The sequence below is a fragment of the Petaurus breviceps genome, unplaced genomic scaffold (assembly GCF_028583685.1).
Source record: "Petaurus breviceps papuanus isolate PSGF00001 unplaced genomic scaffold, PetGlider_PUasm1.0 38, whole genome shotgun sequence".
In the NCBI taxonomy this organism is placed as follows: Eukaryota; Metazoa; Chordata; class Mammalia; order Diprotodontia; family Petauridae; genus Petaurus; species Petaurus breviceps.
In genome coordinates, this window is record NW_027186304.1 from 58,147,419 (window position 1) to 58,168,072 (window position 20,654).

Below are 20,654 nucleotides of genomic sequence, written 5' to 3' on the forward strand. Positions count from 1 at the left end.
TGTCCTTCACCAGTGGACAGTATTCACTCTCTGTCTGCAGGACAGTCTCAGGGCTTCTTAGCCAACAGCCAGGTTCCAGGACTTCTTCAACAGGACTTTCTTTCACCAGTGGACAAATCTGGCAAAACAACATCAAAACAGACAGACAAAGTACCAGCAAAACAGCCATGTCTCCTCAGTCCTGTGCAATTTTCATAGAAAGCACCTGAGAATTTTTAAAAAATCCCTAGCTAGTTAACAACAACAAAAAAACAGCCCACTGATAAAGGTACTCCCTTAATTGACATGGTTAATACATATGTTCCTGCCTTACTGTTGAAAAAAAAATCACCTGGTGAACAACTTTCCAGTAATTGGCTACTCTGAGATGAGGCAGGCTAATCCTAGAAAATACTCCATTGCTATGTCTACATTCAAATTTTTTTCAATTTAGGAACTTGTGAGAGTTGGCTCTAATCTGACACATCCTTCAAGAATCCAGACTTACCTCCACATTATAATGAAGATTCAGTAGAGGAGTTTTAAAAAAAAAATCAAGTTAGTGCAAGACATTTTACATTAAACTTCAGCAGAGTTATGAGATTTACTTTAAATTAATACTCAAGTATTGCCATTTTGGTGGAAATGTTCAGTTAGGTGTCAGGTAATATGGGAAATGTTTTCTCAGAAGATTTAGCTTATGTTGTAATAAAATGTCATATATTAAATTGGCTTAGTGTAAATGCTATGTTCTATTTGGGGGTCTGACTGACAGTATATAGATGGACATATTTTTTCCTCCAGTTTTTAGACTTCTTATTTCCTCAGCAATCTGAACAATCAAAAATAACAGAATGGTGTAGCTTAGAAAAAATAAATGAGTGTCAGGAGTTTTATTCTTTTTATACTTAAAAATTTAAATATTAGCTGTAAAGTGGTTTTTGATATTCTCTAGATTAAAATATTGATAAACAGTTTTATCAGTTTTCATGGCTTTTATAAATGATTCTTGTACCCAAACCAAAGGACCATAAAAAAATGTGGTAGAAACTAAAATGGAAATCTAGTCCGACTTATCATTTTACAGAAAAGAAAACTGGGACCAGAAAAATAAAGTAACTAGTCCAAGAAATTTCAGGGCAGCAAAAATAAATCCTGTTATCATATTTCCATGTGAACTTTTGAATTCAAAAGTATTTAATATTGGAGGTAATTACACTCGCAAAAAGGCATTTGGTAGACATTCTTTACAGTATGTTCTCTGAATCATTAGGGAAGTGTTTACATCAAAAACAGTGACAATATTGTTACTCTTTGTGCATATCATTTCCAGAAACATTACTGGGGCCCATTTGCCATCTTTTCTTTGTCTTTCTGGGCTTTGATTTTTTTTTCTTTTTTTTTTTTACAGATTAAAAAAATCAACAGGAATTTCCCTGTAAACCAGCAGGTAAGATGGAAAAATACTTGGTAAACTGAATGTATTTGCTTAATGTGGGTATAATATAATGTGATAAAAATGGATGCTATTTATGGTCAAAATAGGGTGGTTGAATTTCTATCTCATGGTTTACAAGATTTTATTTTTTTTCTGTTAGATATTCTTACACATTATATTAATTATTTTTATACTAGCAACACATTTTAAGGACCAATTTTTTGCAAATGTAAAGTTGGGCTTGTGTTTAAACATCACAAAAATGGATTTGATATAGATTTATGTACAAGTAGAATCATCTTCCTTTATATTCAAAGAGAGCACCTTAAATATCAGAACCTTAAATTATTAATTCAGATAATCCTTCTTTCACATCATCCTCCATTTTAAATTGTTGCTGAAGTTAATGCCTTGAAGGAAAATTCAAGATATAAAATTATAGTTTTACAGCAACCTGAGGTTAAATGGGAAATCAGAGCAAATAGCCCTATCCACCCTTGAGAAAAATTCTTTCTACTCATCTTAAACAAATCAAATTCTAGACTTGACTTGAAAAATTCTAATGAGGGAAATCATGCTTTAAGTAGTCTATTTTGCTCTTAAGTAACTATAATATTAGGAACTTCTCCCCTTTAAGCTAATAAAGCTTAAAAGGACACTGATTCGAGAGATATACGGCATTCAGCCTAAATCTATTCCTCTACAAATATCACCTATTATTCCAAGTTTTTTTTTTCCTTTGGCATATCAGTTCTTCAGATACTCAGAGTTGTCTTGCTCTCCCAGCTCTTTATCTTCCCAGAGCTAACCATAACTAGGCATCATTCTTTTTCGTCTATCCAAACATTTTTTTTAATATAACTGTTGCACTCAACTAGAGAGTTTAGTTTGACATCAATTTATTAATCAATACTGGGGTCACCCAGCTAATAAGTGTCTGAAGCCAAATTTCAACTCAAGAAGATGAGTCTTCCTGACTTCAGGCCCAGCACTTTATCCACTATGCTACCAAACTGCCCCACCATACATTAGGTGGGTGGGGAAAGGTCATAAAAAGAGCCAACCAAGCACAGACACTCAACATCTCAGTTTATGATCTTCATTTATTATTGTGGAAAATCTTCTAGAGATTAAATTGTTCAAACACAGTTAAATTGGTCCTTGAAGGAGGAAGGGCCTTGAATTCATAGCAAGTGAAGATCACTGGAAAGAATTAGCCATCTTTAGCCTGTACAAAAGAAGGCTCAGAGAAGACCTGACTATTGCCTTTAAGTTATTGGAGAATTAATGTGGAAAAATAATTTGGTTTCATCTGTCAAATTTCAGAAGGTAATACTAGGTAGAACATTAAAAGAGATAAATTTAGACCCAAAGAAAGAGGAAATATCCTAACAATTACAGACTTGGAAGAGTAGAATGCAATGTCTCAGGGTGTAGCATGTTCTTCCTTATAAATGGTCCTTAAATAAAAGTTACAGGACAACACTGTGAGTTTATTTGAAAAAGAATTCTTTGGGGGCATGGGTAGAGAGTGGTATGGATTGATTGAATGAATAAATACAAAGGCATTTTAACACAATATTTGCTACAAATACAAAAGTGAGACATTTACTGCACTCAAGGAGCCAACATTCTAATGGGGAAGGCAAAACCTATTTGGGAGTAGGGTGTTTGTTTTGGGAAGTTACAGGGATTGTGAGTAAATGCATTTGGCACATTTCAAAATAGTTGGAAGGAATGCATTTGGTAGGCAGAGCCAAGATGGCAATGTAGGAGGAGGAAAACTCCCTGTGCTCCCCCATAACTACCTCAAACACCTATAAAAATGAATCTAAACAAACTTTAGGGCTACAGAACCCATAAATTGACAGAGAGAAACAAATCTCCTACTGAAAACAGCCTGACAGGTGGACAGGAAGTGTCCATTGCAGTCTGCTGGGAGAAGAGCCCAGCCCCTCCTGAGTCTGCAGTTTTAGCCTCCCTGCAGCAGGACGAGCTGCAGCCAGAGGGACGTCCAGAGAGTACATCACCAGCAGCTTCATGGCTGTTCCAGAGCTCCTGCCATGCAGATTGTAGGGAGGCCAAGCAAACATTCTGAGGGGTAATTGCTCTTTCTTTAACCTGCTTGGATCTGGACTGCTGTCTAGGGAGGAAGTCTTGGGGTGTGTGACCAGTGAGCAAGAGTGTGTGGAGGCTTAAGAGAGGGTAGACAACTAATACCTCTGGCAGCTAAGAAAACCCCAGCAATTTGGGACAAAGTTATCCTCTTTGGAAGCAGTGTTCTACTGTGGCAAGGAGTGCAGAAGTCAACTAATTGACTATCAACATGAGCAAGCAGAGGAAGCAAAGCAAGCACAGCAACCCAACTTTGAATTCCTTTTTTGGGAACAAAAAGGATCAAGGCATGGAATAGCAGGAAGACAATGAAGTCAGAACTGCTGCAACAAAAGCTTTCAAGAAAAACATGAACTGGTTACAGTCCACAGAGAAGCTTCAGAAGGATTTTGAAAACAAAATAAGAGAAATGGAAGAAAAATTGGGAAGAGAAATGAGAATGCAGCAAGAAAATCATGAAAAGAGAGTCAACAATCTGACTGAAGAAAATAACACCTTAAAAATATTCTAACTCAAATGGCAAAAAGAGCTTCAAAAAGCTAATGAGGAAAAGAATGCTTTAAAAAGCCAAATTTCCAGGGCAGCAAGGTGGCACAGTGAATAGAGCACCGGCACTGGAGTCAGGAGGACCTGAGTTCAAATCCAGCCTCAGACACTTAACACTTAGTAGTCATGTGACCTTGGGTAACTCACTTAAGCCCAATTGCCCTGCTCCCCACTCCAGAAAGCAAAATAAACAAATGAATGAATGAACGAATGAATGAATGAATGAATAAATGAATAAATAAATAAATAAATAGATAGATAGATAAATAAATAAATAAAACTGCGTTCTCTAATACCTTTGGAAAGAGCATCATATTTGGGATAGCTAGGTGGTGCAGTGAGTAAGAGTGCAGGCTCCAGAGTCAGGAGGACCCGAGATTGGTTCTAGCCTCAGATACTTAACACCCACACAAAAAATTGGCCGTGTAACCTTGGGCAAGTTACTTAACTCCAATTACTTTAAAAAAAAAAAAAGCTAAATTTGACATTTGGAAAAAGAATCTCAAAATCTCACTGAATAGAATAACTCCTTCAGAATTAGATTGGAACAAATGGAAACTAGCAACTTTATGAGAAATCAAGATACTATTGAACAGATCCAAACAAATGAAAAAAGAGAAGACAATGTGAAATATCTCATTGGAAAAACTAGTGACCTGGAAAATAGATTCGGGAGAGATATTTTAAAAATGATTGGAGTACCTGAAAGCCTAGATGAAAAAAAAAAAGAACCTAGAAATAATCCTCCCAGAAATTATCAAGGAAAATTGCCCTTATGTTTTAGAACAAGAGGGCAAAATAGAGGTTGAAAGAATCTCCTGATCACCTCTTAAAAAAAGATGCCCAAAAGAAAACTCCTAGGAATATTATAGCCAGGTTCCAGACTTCACAGATCAAGCAGAAAATATTACAAGCAGCCAAGAAGAAACAATTTGAATATTGTGGAAACACAATCAGGATAGCACAGGACCTGACAGCTTCTACATTGAGAGATTTGAAGGGCTTGGAGTATGATATTCCAGAGGTCAAAGGAGATGGGATTAAAAACAAAAATCACCCACCCAGCAAAACTCAGTATCAGGTTTTAGGGGAAAATATGGTAATTCAATGGAATAGAAGACTTTCAAACATTCTTACTGAAAAACACAGAGTTGAATAGAAAATTTGACATTCAGATACAAGAAACAAGAGAAGCATGAGAAGGTAAACAGGGAAAAGAAATCATAAGGAACTTATCAAAGTTGAACTATTTACATTCCTACATGGGAAAACAATAATTGTAACTTATGAAACTTTTCTCAGTATGAGAATAGTTGAAGGGAATATAAATACATGTATATACATACATATATATATATATATTCATACCTACATATATATGTCTACATAGGAAGGTATATGGGTGTATGAATACATATGTGAATGTGGGAATATATGTGTACAGGTATACATAGACAGAGGACACAGGACCAATTTAATAGGAAGGGATGATACTTAAAAGGTGAAATTGAGAGGTGAGAGAGGAATATAATGAGAGGAGATGAGGAGAGACAGAATGGGGTAAATTATCCCATATAGAAGAGGTAAGGGGAAAGTGTTACAATGGAGGGGAAGAACAGGAAGGGAAAAGGGAATGAGTCAACTTTACTCTCCTTGAATTTGTCTTAGGGAAGGAATGACATACACACTAAAAAGGGTATCTCACCCTGCAGGAGAGTAGGGGGGAAGGGGAGAAGAGGAGGGATGATGGAGGGGAGGGCAGTTGGGGGAGAGGGAAGTTAGAAGCACACCCTTTTGAAAAGGGGCAGGGTTAAAGTACAGAATAGAACATGTGGGGGGGATAGGATGGAGGGCAATATAGTCAGTCTTTCACAATATATGACTATGGAAATGTTTTCTGTAGCTACATGTGTACAACCTACATCGAAATTCCTACCTTCCCAGTAAGGGTGGGTGATGAGGGAGGAAGGACAACAATCTGGATTTCAAAGTTTTAAAATCAAATGTTTCATATATATATATATATGTATATATATAACATACATATAAAATTCCTATATGTATAATATTCCTAGGAATTAAACAATTATATATATCTATATCTATCTATCTATATCTATCTATCTATCTATCTATATATGTATATATATATATATATATATATATATATATATATATTACGTGCAACTGGAAAATAAGATATACAGGCACTGGGGTATTGAGATCCATCTTGCCCTACTGGAAAGTTGGAGGGGGTATGGGAGAGGATATAGGAGAGAGCAGATTGGGGGAGGGGGTACATAGTGGGATAGCTGTCTTGGGGTGTTGGTTAGGGGAAAGACAGGGTGAAAATTTGTAACTCAAAATCTTGTGGAAATGAATTATGAAAAGTAAAAATAAACATAAAATTTAATTTAAAATAATGCATTTGGCATATTCATAAATAGTTAGCAAGAAGATAGCAAGGTGTCAGTGTGAAATGGGTTGAATCCAGTTTGCCAAAGTGGATTATGTAATTTACTCACCAGTCTCTTCAGTGCAGCCTACATAGTGAGTTTTCAAGCGTTGAGATAATTATGTTTCCAGTTCTAGTCTCTAATACTGAGAGTACAATGGAGAGAAAAGATAACCAAAACTGGTGCTCTGGAAAGTACAGAGGTAAATAGGGCAGATGTCAAGTAAATGGCTGCAGATCAAAGCAAACTTCCTGGAAAAGGAGGTGTTTGTGATATATGTTATGTGTAGGTAGGAATTCAACAGAGAATAGGAATGGGCAGGGCATTCAAAGCACAAGAAGTGGCATAAGGAAAGACATGGTACCTATAAAACAGAATTCATATAAAGGAAATGGTGAGTAATCTAATTAGTCAGTGTATAGATTGTATAATGGGAAATAAAGAAGATTAGCCTATAAAATTTTGTTACCTGCTTAAGAAAGGCCCTGCATGCTTGGCAAAGGAATGATTCAGTAGCAACTAATGCTTTTAAAGTGTTTTGAAAAGTGTGGGGCCATGTCCAAATTTATGTGGTCATCAGAGTGTCATGGAAAGGGCATGAACCTGAAATCAAGAAAGTTCTGTATTTGAAAATATTCTAATTGTGCCATCCTGCACCAATCAATTACTTTCTAAAAACCTCACTTTCTTTATTGGTAAGATAAAGATAATGCTTGAATTAACTACCCACAGTGTTATTGTGTAATATAATTGTGACACTATCATTGTATGCAAGAAAAATCCCATAGTGGTGTGGAGGAAAGTTTGGTGTATGAAGAAAGTGGAAGTCATATGACCTTCAAAGAGGCTCTTGCAAAAATCATAAAATGAAAGACTTTAGATGTAAAAACAACCTTAGATGATCTGCTGCAACACTCTCATTTTACATAGGCCAAGGAAGGTTAAGTTTTAGTGAGACAGGTATGGTTATATTCTTTTTAAGTATCTGTAGCAGGGAAAAAACAATCAGTTGACAGAAAAAAGAAAAAAAATGTGGCAGTGAAATGACAGACTTGCTAAGATATAGAGTATGAGAGGTGAAGAGCAAAAAGGAATCCCAAGATTTTGTTGACAAATAATGAAGCAGAAGAATGAGGTTATTAAATACACAGGTTTGGTAGTGTGAATAGAAAGCTCTTGGTACTAATAGAAACTGTGGATAGAGGTTATCATTAGAAATATGACTTTTGGCTTTTTTCATTCAGAACTTTTCTAACAATGTCATATTTTCATATGACTTTAATTTTCTCATTATAACAGATAAATGGAATAACAATTGTTCCATGGGACTTTAATATCCCAGTAGTGAATGGATTATCATTGAGAATAAACCTCTTGTTTGAAGGTGGGCAGTCAGGAGCACATAATTTACTACACAAGTTATCATAAAGTTAGACAGGCAGATGACAAGGTGACAGATAAGGACGCCTAAATCTGTTTAGCCAAGGTGGAACAGGAAGCACAGCTCAGCAGATGTGTTTTCTTTTCTTGGAACACATCACTGCTGTGCAGCTGCTATATTAGCCACAGAAAATGTCAGGCCCTAAGAGGAACTAAGTTATCATTTAGCAATAAAACACATTTTTTTCTTTTTTATAAAACACTAGGATTTTACATATAGATAAACAAATACATATGTATTCCTATAAATCTAACTGTATATCTTGGATATATGGGACTTAGCATGGTGGCTTGCCCATAATAGGTAAGGAATAAATGCTTGTTGCCTTGACTGATATAATAATGAAATGTCAATCATGACCAGCTTCCTTATTCAAAGAATATCATTTACAGCATCCATCACATCCTTCTTTATACTTCTCAGATGCTCAATCACTTGATAATTTCAATTCAGTTTTTGTTTAGTAAGACTTAAGAAAGGATATTAGCTTTGAGTTTTCACAGATTATTTCTTTAAACTTGCAAATATGTGTACATGATACCATAATTCTCAAAAAATAGGGCATATATTTGCTAACTCATAACATTCTTTCCAAAAATCAATGTTCACTCACAAAGAAAGTATATTGGAATTATTTCCGTGTAATTAAGATAATCTGGCACATAAAATATATGAGGTTGAAGCTTTTTGAAATTTATCTCAGGGCGGCCAGGTGGCACAGCGAGTAAGAGCACTGGCTCCAGTGTCAGACTGACCTGGAGATCGAATCCTGGGCTCAGACACTTAGCACCCACCCAGAAACACCTGGCCGTGTAACCTTGAGCAAGTTACTTAACCCCAATTGCTTAGGGGTGGCCAGGTGGCTCAGCGAGTAAGAGCACCAGCTCCAGTGTTGGGATGACCTGGAGCTCGAATCCCGGGCTCAGACACTCAGTACCACACCCAGAAATAATAATAACTGGCCATGTAACCTTGAGCAAGTTACTTAACCCCGATTGCTTAAAAAAAAAAAATTATCTCAACTTAATTCCAACATTGTTAATGGACACACAAAAACACAGATTTACTTGATTTGAGAAGATAGAGTTGTGACAGAATTAAAGCATTATGAAAAAAATTGAAAGGCATTGTTTTAAAAGTTAATAAGCTACAGGAAGATATGGACTGCTTTATATTTTTAAAATAATCATCCCTAGCTAGCCACCCTCTCCCTGCTTAGTCTGACCTCTGGAGATTATCCACAGTCTGAAATCTAACAAATTTTTCATTCATTTTTATGATCTTCAGTAATTGTTATAATTAAACCAAGTAGTAGGACTTCTGCGAATGTGGGAAGCAAATGTTTATTGGAGACACGTGTGTACTACAGCGTAGTTACCATCCACCTCTTTTGGCTACTGTTATTTCCTAACTAGGTCTTCAGTTTTAAAAGATGTCTGAGTTCTGAAATGACTCAGAGATTAATTAAACTACAGATACTCTTTCTTTGAGGGGTCTCTCCAACCTCATTCTTAGCTGATTATATTCCTTTTTCCCTTTTGCTTGAATTGTTGCTCTTCAAAACCACTCTTATTGGCTTGCACTAAAATCACCCTTTGGGGTCATATTCTTCAGTAACATCTTTAAACAATAGAGATATACACAAGAATTAAAGAAATAGGCTTCCACTTGCAATCTGTGATTTAAAAAAAAACAAAGAGACAGGGCTGAATCTCTTTTTACCTCCATCTCTTCCCTCTTGAAAGAGATGAAATGAGAATCGAAGTAGTCCAACTTTTAAAGAGCAGCTGGGGAGGTTTTCTGGGAAGTATTCTTGAAGAGATTGTAAAGAGGTATTGTGAACTGTACTCTGGTGGTCTGTCTTATCAATTTCCACAATTCCTGGTTTCCATAGAACTCTTTCCTTCCATCTACTCTTACTCATTTGATCACATACCATTCTACCTTCATAGATGCTTTGTTACACCACAGGGTCTCAGTTCTACTTGTTTTCCTTGATTTCTGTCCTAGGGGCAGCACTCAATACCCCTCATTCCTTTCTTGCTCAGCAGGAGAAGCATGGATGAACCAGCTTGGCTCCCAGTCTTCCTCTTCCAACTTCCATCATGATTTCTCCACATTTCACCAAGTGTGGCTACTCTACCAGAAGGTAGTTCCCCTAAGGTCAAAACCCCTGGAAATGTAGGAAACTCTAAGAAAGGCTTATATGATTCAATCCCTGGTCCTGACAATATTACTATCAAAGGGATTATTTTGAGAATATCAATCTGGCCAGAATGTATAATATGAATTTAAGGGAACAACTGATTGGAGGGAGAAAGACCTATTAAGAGGTTATCTGGGGCTGTTGTGACTCACATCAGTACTCTGGTAGTTTAAATTTGGTTTTGGAACATGATTATTAAGCCATAGTTCATGGAACAGTTAACAAAAATGAGATATACTTACGGGCAAGGGAAGGCTATTTTATAAGAAGCACGGGATCTGATTCTACTGATGGAAGCTACCTTCTCTTACTTTCCCATCATGATCAAAGAATGGGAGAATGGAATTGAACCTTAATGTGACTATTTCTTCCAAGTCAACAAGGAAGTTATGTTAACCATCTGAATCTTTACTTCCCTGGGTCAGTCAAACCTCAAAGATTTTCCTTTTTTTTTTAAGAAAGTCAAGCATATTTTTTGGGGGGAGACTATTATATATTCTAAAAATTCAAGAATTGGTTCTTTATGAGGATAATAGTTAAAAGAAAAGATGGATTAAAATGAAGAATACTTCTTAGATGATTGAAAATGAAAGTCAGAAGAGAGAATGATGATGTTTATTATGCATCTTTAAAAAAAAATTCTAAGATTCAGTTATAGTGAAATACAAAGTCAAAGTACCTGATAGAATGATGACAGATAAAGAGTATAGAGAGCTAGTTCATAAAGATAACTAGTGAAAGTTAATGGGTTGGGGAGGCCAGGTGGTGCAATGAGTAAGAGCACTGGACCTGGCGTGGGAAGACCAGGGATTGGTTCCGGCCTTAGATTCTTGGCACCCACACAAAAATAACTGGCCATGTAAACTTGAGCAAGTTACTTAACCCCAATTGCTTAAAAAAAAGAAAGTTAATGGGTTTAATTTTAAACTATTGAATTTAAGATGAAAGTGTCCATTAGGCAGTTTGAAATTATGGCTTAGTAAGACAGATGCCAGGGATGGAAATAAGGATTTAGGAGTTAGTCACAAAACTAAAAGCTGAAGTTATAAATGTGGATGTAGTCTTCGAGAGAGAGAACAGGGGGTAAAGGAAATGCAGATACTTAGAAATTCTCCACAATTAGTGTGCAGGAGAATAAAGAAGAGGCAAAAAGGTTTAAAGCAGAAATATTAGAGAAAGAAGGGGGGTACCCACTGTGTCATATCAAGGAAGCTGAGAAAAATGAGAATTTCAAGGCAGAGGAGATGGTTAGTAATGTCAATGCTTTGGAGAAGTCAAGGATGATAGTGATGAATTTTTAAAAATGGATTTAGCTATTAAGAAATCATTGGTGACTTTCAGTACTGCAATTTTTATAGAGTAATGGGGATGGCAGCTGATTGTAAGGGGTTGAGGAATGAGTGGGTGATAAGGCACTGGAAACAGCAGGAGTACATCACTCATTTAAGATTTTGGCAGTGAAAAAGAGATGAGAGAAATAGGATGGTAGCAAGAAAGCTCTATGACAATCTCTAGAAAGACTTGGCAGCAATGGGGTAGTGGGTTTATTCCAAAAGCAGCAGGTGTGAATGACAATGCTGAGAGAAGTAGAAAGTTGGGAATTAGGGGGAAGGCACATGTTAATGGCAAGAGGAAAGAAAACTCTAGGTATGCAGAGTTTTGTTACTACAACTAGGCATTAAGTCAAAGTCTTGCCTCAACATTTTGAACAGAACTTTGGTATGGCAATGAAATTACAAATCTTTTATCTGAAGATGCTGATGAGGGACTGTTCTATCAGGATAACATATGAGGCCTGGGTCATTTGAGAAGTAGTCTGCCATATCTGAAATCATAACTCAACCATTAAACTCCATTCCCAAAGTATGTTTTGAATTCTAACAAATATAGTGATAAATGCACAGAATATTACAGACTTTATCAATAATTGGATTTAAATGAATCACCTGAAATAGATGGCAGCAAATAAAGAATTTTAAAATAACTTAAAGATGTGATTTTGGAGGGAGGCCCTAATAAAAATTGTATAGTCTGTCATTGTAAAAGGACTGGAAAATTCTTAATGAAATGCCTATAAAAGGCACCATAGAGGATATCAGGAATTGTCAGCCAGTGAAACTCACGAGCTATCTTCTTGGAGTTAGAAGTTTTTTGTTTGTTAGTTTGTTATGGGCCTGTATTTTGATTGTTAGCATATATCCATAGCTGTCAATGAAATCCTTTCACTTAGTCATTAATTAAAATATATGAAAATATTCTCCTACTATCATATTATGTTCCCATTTTCTTTTCAGACCTATGATATCACTGGCATGGGAAATATGCAGTAATGAATCTCCCTCTAACAATGACGATTGGCTCTGCTCTGTAATTTATATATTCTTAGTGACTTGGCTAGGATACTACGAGGTTTATTGATTTGCCTAGGGTCACATGACCAGGTTAAAGTAATTATTATAGTCATTTGTTACAATAATTAGCATATTTTTAAACCTAAGGCAATATGATGACCCCCAAGGTCCATATGGTTCTGCTCTCTGCTGCTTTAGGGAGTTTATATAGAATGAAATGTTAAGAGAAAGAAAATCCACAATCATTAAGATCCCTTAGGTAGAAATTTCCTAAACTGTAAGCCAAGATTTAGTTCTCTACTTGATTTTACATTTGCATTTATCCCTAGCTAACTAATCCTTGACCTCTATAATTGAGACAAAATCCAGGTTAAGGGAAGCAGCAGAGTATATTACACTACCAATTCATAGATAGGAATCACGAAGGATAATTAGGAAAACACCATTCTTTGAGGAGGTGGGTACAACGAGAGCATCTTCTGCTTAGAGAATTGTTGTTGTTCAGTTGTGTCCAATTCTTTGTGACCCCATCTGGGGTTTTCCTGATGAAGATACTAGAGTGCTTTGCCATTTCTTTCTCCAGGTCATTTTACCAATGAGGACACTGAGGCAGACAGGGTTGAATGAGTTGCCCAGGGCAACACAACTAGTAAGTGTTTGAGATTAGATTTAAAGTCATGAAGATGAATCTTCCTGACTCTAGGCCTGGCACTCTATCCACTGCCCTGCCTGCCTAGCTGCCCCTGCTTATATATATCTTTTTCTAACAGCTTGCTAAATCTGTCTTTTTTTCTGCCCTACCTCATCCCTAAACCATTTTTTTTCTTTTCATCATTTGCCCCTGTGTTTTCAATATCTATCCTTAGCTCTTGATGCCCCAACTCTGGAATCTCTACCTAATGCTGAACTATTCCTCAGGGTATGAGGAATCCCTCTCCCAATCAGAACAGGTTTTCTATTGCACCTAATTGAAATATTTGATTAATTCAAGAAGGCTAGGCCTTGTTACATATCTTGTTTCAGTTAATTAATTCTATAAAGAAATCTTCTTTCTTTCTACATACACAAAATGATTAATATGGAAATGTTTTGTATGGTTGCACACATAAAAGCTATATTGAACTGCTTTCCATCTCAGCATTGGGGGAGGGGACAAAAGGGAGGAAGAAAAGAAAAGAATTTGGAACTCAAAATTTTAAGAAAAAACAAACTTTAAAAACATTTTAACATGTACTTAACAGAAAGATAAAATATTATTTTAAAAGTTTTATTACCTAACCCAGGTAATTATTATTACTGGGGTGAAAGAAGCAAAATTCCCCTCATACTAACATTTGTAATGTTGTAATAATAATTAATAATGATAATTGCCATTTGTATAGCACTTCAAAATTGACAAAGAACCTTTTCTAACAACAATCTTACAGTCTCCTATATGACTCAGCATTCACTCTTACATCATGTTGACAAAAGAAATCTAGACCTAGTTGCTACACCAAAAATCATGTAATTAATCCTGCCTTCTCTCTTCCCAAATGCACCTCACTTCCCAAACTATTCGATGTAGTTAAGAATTTAACTCTATATTATTATCCTCTGCACTTTAATTTCTTGATCTCTTATCCTATTGATGCTCATGCCTTGCCAAATCTTAGCCCTGTATTATTCCTACCATCTGCCTTCTCCATTCCTAATGATATTCTGCTGAAAGGAGCTACTGGAAGTCACACAATTGAGTCAATTACGAATTTAAGCTAGCTAATCACAGCAGTGCCCTCATTGCAGAAAGACAATTCATTTACTTCTCACTAATTTAGTTTTTAACCCACTGACCATGTCTACCCATATTATACCACTACTCAGAAAACTCCAGTGGATCCCCATTTCCTATAGGAGCAAATATAAATTCCTCGGTTTTGCATTTAAAACTCATCATAACCTGATCATAACTGCCTGTCCAGCTTTATTATGCAAGAATCTCCTCAAAATACCCTATGATCTAGTCAGATTGGACTTCTATAGCATTGTGATTTCCATCTCTATGCCTTTACTTTGGCTTCCAAGAATGCAATCCCTTTACCTCCCCATAACCCTCAGCACAAAGAATCCCTCATTTCTAAGATTCTGCTCAAATACCACCTTCCATATCAACCCAGCTCCAACCCAAGCTGTGAAGATTCTCATTTTGTATGTGAATATATAGGCATATGGTCTCCCCCTTTAGAATGTGTTTTAGCTTTTGTCTTTGTATACCCAGGGTCTAGCATAATGCTTCACCTATAATTGGGACTGATAGATGCTTGTTGATTGATTTATTGTTATGAATAGTTTAAGACCTTTTTTTTCAACTTTCAAATTGTTTTTCTAAAGGGTTGGACTAATTTACAGCTCCACCAGCAATGTATTAATTAATGTGCCTGTTTTCCCTCAATTCTTTCAATAGTAATTATTGCACAATTGAAATTATAGTACTTGATTTGTGGTCAGAGGCTATCCACTGTTATCTACATTCTCAGGAGAGGATGCATGGAGTGGCAGGTGTGTCTGGGTGTGAAAGAAGCAGGCTTATCTCATAGATCCATAGTTTACTAGAGCACTCTTTCAAGTGGAGCAGCTACATTTACCCAACTACAATAGAAATTGTAAGTGTTAACTCAGTATATTATAGAGCACAGAGATATCACTCTGCATATACACTCTGCCATTCAAAAGTCACATATTAAATGTTCATTTTGTGTAAAACACTGTGTTATGAGGTTACAAAGAAACAATCAAAAGTGTTTCTGTCCCCATTTTGTTGGGGAGATATAACATACACACAGAAAAATAAATATAAGATAATTTGAAGAAGGAAGGAGTAATATTAACTGATAGGTTTGGATAAGCACAAGGGATCAGGGAAAAGTTGATGGAAGAAGTGGCACCTGAGCTAGGCCTTGAGGGAAGAAGAGGATTCTGAGAGGGAAAGACGAAAATTGTAAATGTCAGTGAACATTCTTTTGAAGACTTTGAAAGGTCAAAATCTTAACTTTGCCCCCAAACCAAAATTCTGTGTTTTAGCTTATTTTTTTTAAATTATACTTTAAGAGCTAGATTTCCAAATCAGTGCTTGCTTTTTATAGTTGCCCTTTCAAATTCTGGAAGTTTTCTTTAACTGAAACTTTAGCTTTCTTGATGAACTGTCAGTTCTTATAGGTCCACTTGAAAATTATAAAAAAGAGTAGGTATCTTACACATTTCCTTTTCACTTTATTTTTTTAACTGTTATTCTTCACAGACTCTGAGGTTTTCTCAGTAAATGAGTGAAGTAAAATACATAGTTTTTTCTTATTTTCTATATCTGAATATTTATGTTACTCAGTTCTATGCCACTCATTTATCATTTCTATATTGCTTTACAGTGTCAGTTTATGCCTAGGTAATGAGAGTCTTCTAATAAGATTCAAAAATAATTAACGTCATGGGCCATGTGAATTATTTATTTTTATCTTCATATTTCCTAGCACAGACCCTTACTCATATGAGTAAATATGTGTTGATATGCTCCTAAGAAATTATTTTTTATTTAAAGCCTTTAAAGTTCATAAAATTTTAAAACTATTAAGGGGTATTATGGTTCTATATGGAGGTATACCCTCCAATGGTATAGATAAAGATAAGGATATAGATAAACATGTAGTAACTGTATATATATATATATGTATATTATATGTATCTGTTTGATAAGGTTATAGATAAGGAAAGGCACACAGTAACAAAATGACCTCAAGTTTAAAATTAGTTATTACAGGCAAACATTTGTTACTATAATAAGTGCACCATTTATAAAAATAATATCTAAAAGCAATTTCAACTTTACATAATTAAAACAATGACTATCAAAGAGTTACATTCTTTCCCCCAGCTCTCTCAATTTTGAATAGGTCCATATTTAGAAAGTTTTATATAATGTAAACATGTGAATATCAACATATATATACATACATATGTATCTATATTTATCTGTAGGTAGGTTGTGTTTAAACTTGTGACACTTACAAGCATATGTAAAATGGATGTAGGAAAAATTTAAACATTTAGTTTTCCCTGTATAAGCTTATACAATTTGAGTTTATCATGACTAAACGTAAGATGTTTCTCAACACTGAAATGTCATAGGATTAGGAAACGTTTAGATCATGTATTGTTGGTATTATTTATTTTGGCATTTAAATAAACATATATCTTCTTTGTATGCTTTATATCTTGTATCTCCAATTAGATTATAAGCTCCTTGATGGCAAGGATATGTTTACCTCTTTTATAATGTATAGCATAGAGCTAAAGCACAATAGGTAGGAAATTCAGTAAAATCTTGTTGAATATGAGAAATGCTTTAATTTTCAAGTAATATCAAAACCCTTAAGGAAGATGAACAATTTTTCTAGGTTTTCTTTTCTTGGTATAAGAAAGCACTCTGAAAATTGTTCTGCAGATTACATAATTTAAAAATAAATTTATTAAAAAAAATAAAAGTATAGATCTATGGGTATAACATGAATAACTGTCGATTCACTCAGTAAACAGAGGGAGGAGGTGAGGTCAGGAAGAAATACATATAGACAAAGAATCATAAACGGTGAAGACAGCATTAGCAACTGAGTAATCCAGAATGGCTTCATAGGGGAGATAGCATCTGAGCTGCTCCTTGAAGGAAGCTACAAATTATAAGAAGTAATGATGAATATAAAGTGGACAAAGAGTTGGACCTGGATTCAGGAAGGCCTAAATTCAAATTCAGCTTCAGACACTTACTATGTGACCTTAACTGAGTCACTTAATCTGTTTCAGTATCATCACTTGTAAAATGGATTGATCATAGCACCTACCTCTGTTATTATTGTGAGGGGAAAAAAGAGTTAATATTTTAAAGGGCTCTGCAAACCTTAAATCACTATATAAATGGCATTTATTTCTGTTATTGTAGACTGTCTATGTGAAGATACTGTAAAGACAAGCATGAGCAGCTTTCCAGAGGACAGCTGCTGGAAAAGCTTTAAGGTTGTGATTACATAGAAGACGGAACTCTCTTTTTATTCAGCAGTTAATTAAAGCAAAACATTCACAGAAACCAAAGCACAGCATTCACAATATTATAACATAACAAGTTATCACTAAAGTGGCCACATAGTTTTCGCCAAAGTGGCCACATAGTTTTAAACAAAAGAAATCATTCAGTAAGTCCTTCACTCAATCATCCTTAAGGAGCAAGCCTCCTGAAAGGACACAAAGTACAAAGGTCAAAGTTCTCCACCATTCAGCCACAGTAAATCATGATCTTCTCAGTCAAAATCAAGTACCCAAGGAGACCTCTTTTCATCTTGACTTGAGACTGGCTCTAAGATTCCATGGTTCCTCTTCCATGGTCCCAGCTCCTGCCTGAATCTATCCAATTCTTCACCTGGATTCAAAAGTAGGAAGCTCTCAGCTCCTTGTTCGGTTCCTCATCCAGTTCCCATTCCATATTGAAGCTCACAGTGTCCAGTCCACCTCAAGTCCTTCACAGTTTCTGTTTCTGGGAAGACAAAGCTTAACAGAGCCACAATAACGTTCATTCACATTGCTGGCACCATCATCAATTCACTATTTGCCTGTGAAATCAACAAAAATGTACAAAAAAGGTCCAAGAGGTCAACACAAATCATCAACATAGAAATCAACACAGACCCACAAACAAGGTCTGAGAGGTCAAGACAAATCATCAGTAAAGTGCCAGGTCCTCAGAAACCCTCCACTAAGATGTCTGTAAACAGACAACCAGAAAATCCTCTTTCAAGGTTTCCAGTAAGGTCCCAGGGCTTCTGTACAAAGTATTACAAACAAACATCAACACAGACAGAGCAGACAACATAGAGTGCCAGTATACCACAAGTTTTCTCCTTCTCAACTCTGCCACCACAAGAGTTCTCTTCTCAATTTGGCTCTTTTCCAGCTTGGGCTTCTCCTTATATATGGTCATTAGATCCTCCCCTTCCTGTTGCATCAGCAGCAGGGGTTCAGAAGTTCTAGGGTTCACAAGTTATGGGCTTCACAAGCTCTGTTTCTTAACAACGACTTGATATAATCATGGACAAGGCTTAAAAGAAACTTGAACTGAAACAAGGTGCTAAATAATTAAATAGCTGAAACAAGGCATTATGTACTTCTTTGCCTGCCATTATAGATACCAAAAGGAGATATGTAATATCCGGCCTGGGAAAGAGCTAATAGACCAATTTGGCTAGAATATGGAGTTAGTAAATGTGACTAATAGGAAAGTTTTCTGGAAATACAGACTGGAGACAGATTTTGCAGAGTTTTAAATGTCAGACTGAGAAGTTTGTATTTTATCTGAAAACAATAGGAAACCATTGAAGAATTATGAGTTGAGAAGTGATATGATCAAAACTCTTAGATGTTATTTACCAATAATTGGGCTGTTCTTCTAAGGGTAATATGTTTCTCTGGCAGGTTACAACAAAAGAATATTTCCTTGGGCTATGCATTAAATGAATAAGCAAGTATAAGTGCCCTTAGAACCTCAATATATCATATGAAATAAATTTAGGAGTACCTTTTATTTAAGAAATAAAATAATAAAAGGCATGATTCTAACATAATTATGGAAATTAACATTAAATCATGGTTATTATTTGGCTCTTTCATTCTTGTTTAAACCAGTAGGAGAGCAGTGCCATTGCATATCTTGGCCCACCTTTTCAAAACAGCGACTTTTCCAATTCTTTAATGCATCTGGGACTTCTCCATCTGTTGTCTCAGACCGGATTTTGATCAAGTTCATTTTAGAAAGGAACATTCTGAAATGGATCTCCCATGGCTAAATGTTTATTGAAACACACAGGGGGAGAGTGGTCTTGCTGTTAAATTAAGCAATGAGACTCAGAAGGGTGTGAATTTATGTTGTGATAACTCACTCAGAGTACATTGCCAGGCATTTAGGCAACTATACTAGACCTGCACTACATTGCCTAATGTATGACAAAAGCTTAAAATATCTATATGATTTTCTTATTTATTTTTGAAGGACAATTCTTCCTACTTGAAAATAATTTCTGATTGTAAACAGAATAGAAATTATTATTCTATGACCAAATGACTTTCTATAATTTCATTTTAATAATATAATTCAATTCAACAAAGCATTTTTAAAGCACCACTTATGTAATTGGAACTGTGGCTAGGTACTGCATTTAAAAAGGCCTTTCCTTGAGGAGCTTACAATATATTGTTTCTATATGAGGTTGGAATTGAGAAGATCAGTATTGCTAGAGATTTTTCTCAATCAATGCCTGTGCCAGTCATAATGCTCAGGACTTTGGAAAAGCTCTCTTCTTGCATCCCAGATATTTATAATACATTTACAAATGAAATGGAAGATAACCTTGGAGAATAAGGCTCTAGCACCTAGTGCATAAGACTAAGGCCTTCAAGAGTAGGAGAGGCTTCAGTTGAGGGACTTAGAAACTCTGATAGGACAGACACCATTTCATTTTTGTGGATTATTTGTTTTTGTTCCCCTCCTGGTCCTAACAAATAAAACGGTTCAATTAAGTCCATTGAATTGAAAGGCTTCTAACTACATAGCTCTGCCTTTTCACAGCACAATTGATTTGAAGGCAGCTGATAATATGAGCTAGTATATATCTTTAAGGTTTGAAAAATGATTTACCTGTTATCTTAATTGCAAGGAACATTGTGGGGATGTAGAAGGACTTTAAAGTGAAAGGATAAAAGCAAAGGATATGAATACAAAAGGATGCATGTTATTTAAAATGATTCAGTCCTGAAAACTGCACGTGATTCCAAGATTGATTGCTCCATGAGACTGGGAATTTTGACAATGAAAATGAATCAAGAAGTCTTTTGTCACGAGTAAAGCAAGGTGAAGAATTGTTCAAGATTCTTTATTGCAGGAAGATTTGGCTTCCCAGAAGGATGTAATTATTAAGGCTTTTAAAGGGAATTTATGCCTCAAGTTAAAAATATTGAACTCAGACCATGAGGACTTTGGTATTCAGGGATTTTGTAGACAAGATAATAGTTGGACATCTTTATGATGAAGCTTTGGAACTGTTTGGCTGTT

At 35.6% G+C, this 20,654-nt stretch overlaps 1 protein-coding gene across 1 annotated transcript in view; it reads left to right on the forward strand.

Annotated features, from left to right (window-relative positions):
* SNTG1 (syntrophin gamma 1) overlaps positions 1-20,654 on the forward strand; it is a 378,060-nt gene that overhangs the window by 135,796 nt on the left and 221,610 nt on the right. The window contains exon 6 of the mRNA XM_069099542.1: positions 1,391-1,429. Within this exon, the coding sequence (XP_068955643.1) occupies positions 1,391-1,429 (39 nt within the window). The remainder of the gene's footprint in view (positions 1-1,390; positions 1,430-20,654) is intronic.